Source organism: Cibotium barometz, chromosome 39 (assembly GCF_041138505.1).
Source record: "Cibotium barometz isolate CiBa-2024 chromosome 39, ASM4113850v1, whole genome shotgun sequence".
Classification (NCBI taxonomy): domain Eukaryota; kingdom Viridiplantae; phylum Streptophyta; class Polypodiopsida; order Cyatheales; family Cibotiaceae; genus Cibotium; species Cibotium barometz.
In genome coordinates, this window is record NC_141084.1 from 14,164,138 (window position 1) to 14,173,048 (window position 8,911).

The 8,911-nt window shown below is 42.4% G+C and overlaps 1 protein-coding gene across 1 annotated transcript; it reads right to left on the bottom strand.

The window, feature by feature from the left end:
* Positions 1–631: 631 nt before the first annotated feature.
* On the bottom strand, positions 632–4,465 carry LOC147615753 (uncharacterized). Its single transcript, XM_086778337.1, has 2 exons — positions 4,313–4,465; positions 632–4,105 (listed from the first exon to the last, which is right to left on the bottom strand). The coding sequence occupies exons 1-2, from the start codon at positions 4,463–4,465 to the stop codon at positions 3,869–3,871; spliced, it is 390 nt and encodes a 129-aa protein (XP_086634463.1). The 3' UTR covers positions 632–3,868.
* Between the last annotated feature and the right edge of the window lie 4,446 nt (positions 4,466–8,911).

Genomic DNA, 8,911 nt, shown 5'->3' on the forward strand with positions numbered 1-8,911 from the left:
GGTCCACATGGTCTCTATTTGGTTGGAATGGGCTGTGTATGATCTTTATGTGGCAGTATTCTTCTTTGTTCCTTTTATGATTTGTATATGGTTGGAATGGGCTACACATGGTCTTTATGTGGTGGTACTATTCCTTTCTACTTTGTTCAGATGATATGATCTATATATTATTAGAATGGACTCCATGTGATATTTATTAGCTTGAATATAGTCATGTGCATTCCGCATGGTCTCCATGATCCGCATTAGCTGGGAATTGACTAGCTGTGATCTTGTGTAGTCGATATGATCTAACATATGCTTGGTGTTCTCCTAGTATTAGCCCTAACAGGGAATTATTTGCATAGAAAAATAGAAAGAAAGAGAGAATTCCATTAAAGCTTCTTGCTCTTAGAATCTAGATTCATTCTTGGGATATGAAGGGGTATATGGAATGCGAAAAGACATAGGGTAGGTGAAGGGTTATGGGTTAAGGGTGAGTTCACATAGAGTGCATGCACACACGGGCTAACACTTGGTACCCCAATGGGTCAGATTCCCAACCCGATGACTTGAACCCACAAGCATAGGGTCATGCCAGTGTCGTGCACATAACATATATCATAGTTTAAGTACAGTGCAACCATTTCATGTCAACATGCCAGGGCTAGGAACCCATAAAATATAATATCATTCATACATGATTATATAAAATATAATATCATTCATACATGATTATATAAAATGAAAACATAAAACCATGTCTCCACACATATGTCCACACTCCACTGGCATGGAGTAGACACATCATAGGCATAACACTGCCATCAAAAAGATATGTTGATGAAGCTCCAGCATCTGCTACATGCTGATGTACCATAAATGGCACAACACCTCAAACTCAAATCAATGAACATGGCACATCACCACCATAAAACCATGCTAAATAGCACAAGAGTGTGTCCATAGGCATCAAATCAATCACTCTATTCACATCTACATCATGCTTTGTAGGCTCAATAGGAACCACTGGATCATGAAGGATGTCGATAGTCCAGCAGCATAGAGAGGATACAAGATGGACGTAAGTCCCAGGATTAAAAGGATGTGTCGATGTAACTCTAGCAACCGCTACAACTCGTGCCCATGCTAGCATACTAGCTGGAAGTCAAAGTGGGTAAACAAATGGCATGCCTGCAGCATATAACCATGGTAGGGAGGGGAAAAAAATTTGCCGCAAAAATTCAGCAAGCAGCAACAGAATTTTAATGCTACTCTTAAGCCAATGATTCATGCTGAGTTGTCATTGATTCTGGAAAATTAAATTTCAAAATTCTGTGCATGGCTGCACTCTATGCATCACCCAATGAACTCACAGAGCAGCATCCACATGACACAAAAAAAATTGTGCTGCAGCATTGTGGTGGGAAACCCTTGTTTTTTGCCTACAGATCTGTAGTTGAAGCAAGCATCACAAAGGCATACATCCACGATAACATGAACGCAAGGCAGAGCTGGCTGAACTGCATCAGCCCCATCACAAACAACATATCAAAAAGTGAGTGCATAGCTGCACTCTTCTTGCAAACATCCTACCCATAATAGGGGCATATCTGGCATGGTCTTGATCCACCTGCTCAACCATACAAGGGGTCTTGGCATGTGAAGGCTTCTCTGGGCTCTCGCAGCCACTCTGCTCCTCCACAACCTCACCCTTGTCCTCATGCATCTAAGCATCCTGGAGATCGTCCTCCATGCTCTCCTGCATATCTATTTGAAGGGTCTTGACATGTGAGGGCATTTCTGGGCTCTCTTGGCCACATAGCTCCTCCACTGCCTCACCCTACCTCATCCATGGGCGCTTTCCTGCATATCTATTTGAGGGGTCTTGACATGTGAGGGCATTTCTGGGCTCTCTCGGCCACATAGCTCCTCCACTGCCTCACCCTCTACCTCATCCATGGGCGCATGCTACAACCCTTCCTGCTCATCTATCCGAGCATCCTCAAAGCAAACATCCTACTCATTCATGCAAGCAACCACAATGTAAGTATCCTGCTCCTTCATTTGACCATCCATCATGCAAACAAGCTGCTCCTCCTCGAGCTGCATCTTTGGGATCATGGGGCTGTCCAGCCACCTCTGCTCATCTAGAGTGACATCATCTTCAATATCAAAAAGAGCTTGCTACTCCTCAACAAGTTCAAGATCCCATAGAGGCAAATCTGCCTTATCATGTTACTCCAAGGCAGCCATAGCATCCGGTGTAAAAATAGAAGCAAAATCAGAAATTTTCACAACCTCAATACAGGCATGCCGCCCACAAACCACACTTTATATTTTAAGGGAGTACACAAGATAGAAATTCGGTCCTTCTCTGTCTTGCATGCATTCACCAAATCTGCCTCCTCGAGGGCTTCATTATGCCAATCAAGGGCAGATTCCTCCTCCTCATCATTGGACTCTACGTCCCATATTGGTCCATGACCTCCACAGCATCAACATCGGCATCAGCCTCAACGTGAACATGTGTTGCTGGTTGCAGTTGGGGCATCTCAGTGTGGGATGCTTTCGGTGTCAAGTCTTCAGTATACATATTGAAAAGAGAGAAGGTTAAACCTTCTACACAGACATCTCATGCATACGTAGCAAGATCTTGCTCCTCCGGATCATCCATTAAATCTACCATGAGTTTCTCATAAGGTGCAGACTGCTGCCCTGATTTTGGACTTGGTCTTCATGTGTAGCTATAGCATTCGCAGATGGTCCTTCAAGGATCATCTCATCTTAGAATGGGTGATATCCCAAACCAGATTTGTCCCATGGATAGCGATGTATATCAGAGGGAAAAGTTGCATTAGGAAAGATTTCAGCAAAGTTGTTCATTACCTCCACTGCAAAGCTTGGTGAAAACATGTAACACACCTCTGGCTCATCAGCGTCTTCATCACGCTTCTCATCCAAGGGATCATCATCCACATATGGAGGAGGTACAGGCTGCTCATTACCTTTATGCCGTCCACCATCACTGACATGCAAGACATAATCAAGCTGATGTTGTCCATCATCATGTACAGCTGGAGCATCAGGAGAAACACTTTCCATACATCAAATGGCAGACAAATCCTTCCTCAGTTCCAGAACATCACGAAGCACTCTACCCAAAAAAGTAAGAGAGGAATCGGAGCCATGACCGGCTTTCAAAGCATCAGCAGGCACATCTGACACATGGTCAACTACATCCGAGGAACTCCCCTGGAAGATTCCACCCATCAGCCCCTCCTGTGCATGCTCAATCACAGCCATATCCACTCCATTATCTTGGCAACCATAAGCATCATCTAGATCATCATATCAGAAGCTTCAGATTCAATCTCTGATTTGCTCTCCGAACTACTATCCTTATCATCCAGATTTTGAATCTCGTGTTTCACATCGAACAAGAGTTGGCCAGCTATAAATGTTACCCATTCAACATCCTGCAAAGAATTTCCCCATTGAGAGTGTTGGACATGCCACACTGAAGCCTACCTCGCATCTTGGATAAACTTCTGAAGCTCCTTGCTCTTCAGTAGATGGTCAACATGTAACCTGCATTGCACATCATCAAACTAGTTTAGGAAGACCTTTGGGCACACATGAGAATTGTGACCCTGGAATCTGCATTGGCCACATACATGGTCCAAGCAATCCTTGGTTTCATGGTCATGTTGGCGACAATGCATGCAGGTCACACATTCACTAGATCGATGCTCCTTATTACCACACAGAGCTTGCAATGCTTCCGGCCCATCGGTCATATTGCACTAGAGAGCTATGAACTTCAGTGAGTCACCCTCAGGGGTGCACAGAGGATCACTGCCTCCTAGATCATCCTCCCAAAATGGCTTCACAGATCAACATCCGGTATTGTTTCCACTGGTATCGGATGGTCCGCGTGGCTAGATGGCTCGCCGGTCTTACTCTCTGCCGGTTGGAACTCCGACCATTGAACCCTTTGACATCCACTCACATCTTTGGCTTGTAGCAATTGGACTTCCTGCGGCGACTGATTCCGTGTCTGTTTTCGATGACTTCCACTACTTGCTAAACTTTCTGCTTCTAGGTGGTTCAGATCCTGCCATCCCTAATGCATCACAACCCCATTACTATCATCGTTAGTCCACTTAGATGGGATCTCAACGAGGACTCGGGATTCTGACTCGAGCATCAGACTCCAACTTCGACTCAGATCTCAGACGCTTTGATGGAAGACCATCCGATCAGTCTTCAAATCACCAACCGGTGATGTCTGGTCTGGACGCAACTACCTATCAAAGGAAGACAGACTCACCATGAGAACTGGAGAGTTGCAACTGGGTATTTTCCGTTTGCAAAAGTTGACCTCATCGTTCTCTCCTATGTCCGCCACACAAGTCAGCAAATTAATCGCCGCCTTCTCTGTCCCACCACAAGTCGGAAAATCAATCGCCACCTTCTCCACCATTCCCAGTTTATCGTGGTCGCCAAAGTAACCACCTCTGCAAGCCAAAAGGACCTTCAGGGAATCCCTGACACCTGGGCACCAACAGCCATATGGCCAACCGCTTCCACATCGACCTTCGTCACCAACAGGGTTAGGACCACAGCCCTAACCTGGAATTAATTGCCAAGAAAACAGAAAGAAAGAGAGATTTCCATTAAAGCTTCTTGCTCTCGGAATCCAGATTCATTCTTGAGATATGAAGGGGTATATGGAATGTGAAAAGGCATAGGGTAGGTGAAGGGTTGTGGCTGTAGGGTTATGGCGGTTAAGGGTGAGTTCACATGGAGTGCATGCACACACGGGCTAACATTTATATGGTCCATGTGATCCACATATGGTTGGGATGGGTTGTATGTGATCTCTATATGGTCAGCTTTCCACGGCGTGATTTACATTGTTGTTGTGCTTTTTACATGGTTGGAATGGTATATGCATGATATCTCTACAGACTCAATGTGGTTTATACAATCCAAGTGTCTCCAAGTTCGTACATGGTCGGAATGGGCTCTTTGTGATATCTATATGCTTAGTCTTCTCATGGTGTACTTTGCATGGTCCGTGTGGTTTGTACATGGACATGGTCTGAAAAGGCTCTTTGTGATATCTATATGCTTAGTCTTCTCATGGTGTACTTTGCATGGTCCGTGTGGTTTGTACATGGTTGGAATGAGTTTCTTGATATCTTTACACATGCTTAACATTATCCTGATGTAGTTAGCATGATGCATTGGATTTGCATATGGCCACAACAAGCTTGCTTGGATATTTACATGTCCAATGTTTCCTTGATTTAGTTTACATGGTCCATATGTTACGTACATGGTCAAAAAGTTTTTCCTAAGGTCTTTACATGCTCAGTATATCGGTTCGATGTTGTCTGCATAGTTCGAATGAGATACATGTGAAATTTGGTATGTCTTTCGTGTTGTCTCTCTATTCATGCATGCACCCGTCTATCCTGCACTCAAGTGAATTGATGACTTCTCATGCATTCTCCATGCTTGTTTCCTACATGACTTGAGTATTCTCTTGCATTGGTTGATTGGCATTAGGGTTACATCTATATGACACAAGCATCATCAAGATATTAAAATCATTACAATATCCAAGATATGGCGTACATTGGAACAAGAGACCAAAAGGGAACATTTGAGGATATAGAACTCGTAAGATTATCAAAAACTGGAATGAAGCGTAGTCTCACAAATCAACTTCAGCTTGACCATGAGTCTATACAAGATTATGGGAATCAATTGAAGAGTCTAATGAGAAAATGCCCAAACGAAGAAAATCCCAATCAATCCAAACTCATGCACTTGTGCACCCAAGATAGATGCCTTGACATCAACAGCCCGATTACCCTCATTGAATGAAGAAGCACATGGTGGAATTGTAGGTGGATACTTAATTGATGAGTTATTTCCTATCATGGTGGAATTATAGGTGGGTACTTCATTGGTGAGGTGACTACTTGTAAAATCATTTAAGCGCATTTATGGTGGCTAATGATGTTCACTGATGTGGTGTTTGTAAATAAGTGCAGTGAATATATTAACCCTTGAATGTGCCCCAAGAGAAAGACAAAATGTAGTTGATGCTTGTCATTATGCTACAACTATTGAAAAAATAAGAGAGATTTTGTTGGTCCCATTAGCCTAATGGCTTGGAAAATTCAAGCTTGCTACATCATTGTTGCCACACATTATTTTACTAAATGGGCTAAGGCTAAGATAATGTAAAAAGAAACTTCTGCTACCATTGCTAAATTCCTATATAAGAAAATATTTACAAGATTTCGAGTTTTGTTATTCCATCACAAATCTTTTCCATACTAACCAAAAGCCAATGGTCAAGTAGAAAGTACCAATAAGATTTTGTGCTCTATATTGACCAACATTGTAGAAGCCATTTTTAATGACTAGGAGCACAAGATGATTACAACCTTGTGAGACCATTAAAATTTATACAAGTATCTACAAGGAAAATGCCTTTTAAAATCACTTATAGAGGCAAGGTAATAATGTCCACTCAAGGGGTTCACCTTGGTTAAATTTGAGAAGCTGGGTGTGATACCAAAAAAATGGCCATGTTTTGTTCTCATCTCTGGAATCTGTCCCAAGTGCAGGAACCATCACATGTGCAAATGGTTCCTCATATCCTATCAAAGGAGTTGGTAGAGTTGTACTCATTGCTGCAAATGGGGGCGCATTTACTCTTTCAAAAGTTTAATATGTGCCAGGCATTAAGAAGAACTTGCTGTCAGTTTCAGTCTTAGCGTGTCAGGCTTGACGGTGAAATTTGTGGATGACAGATGTATAGTTCAGGATAGAAATGATGGTTATTCTATCATTGCCTCAGGTACCTTGTTTCATAGCCTATACAAGATGGATATATTTGAGAAGTTGCAGCATGATGCTTGCTCAGTCTCTACAACTCGTGCTATAAGTGATGCAAAATTATGGCATGCACGATTTGGCCATCTGAATTATGGCAGTTTGTTACGCCTTCAAAGGCATGATATGGTGTCTGAGTTGCCAACTCTTGATACCGCTAAGACATGTATGTGAGGGGTGTATTCTTGGTAAAATGCATTGGACATCATTTCCAAAGGGTGGATCTGTGAGAGCTGTTAAGAAATTACACCTTATACATAGTGATGTATATGGTCCTATGAGGACACCATCTCTACTTCGTCACTTTTATTGATGATTACTCCAAATATAGTTGGGTGTATCCATTAAAGTAGAAGTCAGAGGTTTTTATGTACTTTAGGCACTTTGTATCCATGGTTGAAAATGCATGTGAATGTAAAGTTGGCACCCTTCATTCAAATCGAGGGGGGGAGTATATGTCCAAGGAATTTCATGCACATATGGCTGAAAAAGGCATAAGGCATCAATGTACAGTGCCATACACACCTCAACAAAATGGTGTGGCTAAGAGAAAGAACAGGTCTCTCATGAAGATGGTACGATTTATGGTGAAAGCCCAAGATTTATCTCATGGTTTTTGGTTAGAGGCAACTATGTGCGTAAACTATGTGTTGAACAAATGCCCTACCAAGTCCTTCCAGTCTAAAACTCCTTATGAAGCTTGGCATGGCAAGAAGCCTTCTGTGGCTCATTTGCGTGTTTTTGGTTGTCTTGCTTATGCTCTTGTGCTTGAGCAACAATGCAGTAAGCTTGATGATAAGGTAGCTAAATGCATATTTGTGGGATATAGTTCAGAAAGCAAGGGATATAGACCTTACCATCCGGCCTCAAAGCGGATTTTAGTAAGTAGAGATGTTGTTTTTGTCGAAAACTCAGTTCAGCCCATGCTTTCATGCAAAAAACAACAGAATGTATGCTTACATGACATGTTTGATTCGCTCCTATCTTTGTTTAATAGAGGGCAGCCATATGTAGAGCAATTGAATGCTCAACCAAGTGCTGAAATTCAGCCTCTGATGAGGCAATTATTGAGGATTCAGTAGATGAGGAGAGAGGAGCCATAGAAGAATCTAGGCATATGACAAATGTCTTGTGCAAACATTGAGGGATAGCAAGTTGGCAGCTCCTTTACCTAGCAGAACTTGTGCAGGTTCTCATCATGCAAATTATTCTCATGTGGATCATGTTCTCATTTCTACTTTATGTAATGAGGATGAACTTGTTTCCTTTGAGGAAGCACAGGATGATGATCATTGGATGCATGCTATGCAGGATGAGTATAACTCTATACTCAAGAATGACACCTGGTATTTGACAGATCTACCTCATGGTATTTGACAGATCTACCTCATGGCAAGAAATCCATTGGTACTAAGTGGGTTTACAAGTTAAAATGCAAAGCAGATGGTAGCATTGATTGCTACAAGGCCAAACTTGTTGCAAAGGGGTATGCCCAGCAAAAGGGCATTGATTATGATGAGACCTTTGCACCCACATCTCGTATGACTACCATTAGGTGTCTCATTGCTTTGGCAGCACATCATGCATGGAATGTACATCACTTGGACATTAAGATTGCATTCTTGAATGGTGATTTACATAAGGAGGTGTATGTATCACAACCTCTTGGTTTTGATGTGAAAGGAGAAGAGTCTAAAGTATGCAGGTTGAAAAAGGTTCTTTATGGCCTTAAGCAGGCTCCTAGAGCATGGTATGAGAAGATTCATGCATACTTTGTTGCAAATGATTTTTTGCAACAGACCAACAGAGAGTACCCACTGTGTGGAGACTCTGTGTGGAGAGGAGTAAGGACACATTTTTGGTCATTGTTCTATACGATGTTGATGACATGCTGCTCATGGGACCCGATATAGGTCAGATTTCAGCCTTTAAGGCTGATTTGCAATCATGGTTTGAGATGTCAGATTGGGGCCCTTGCATTATTATTTGGGGATTCAGTTTATGTAGTGCAATG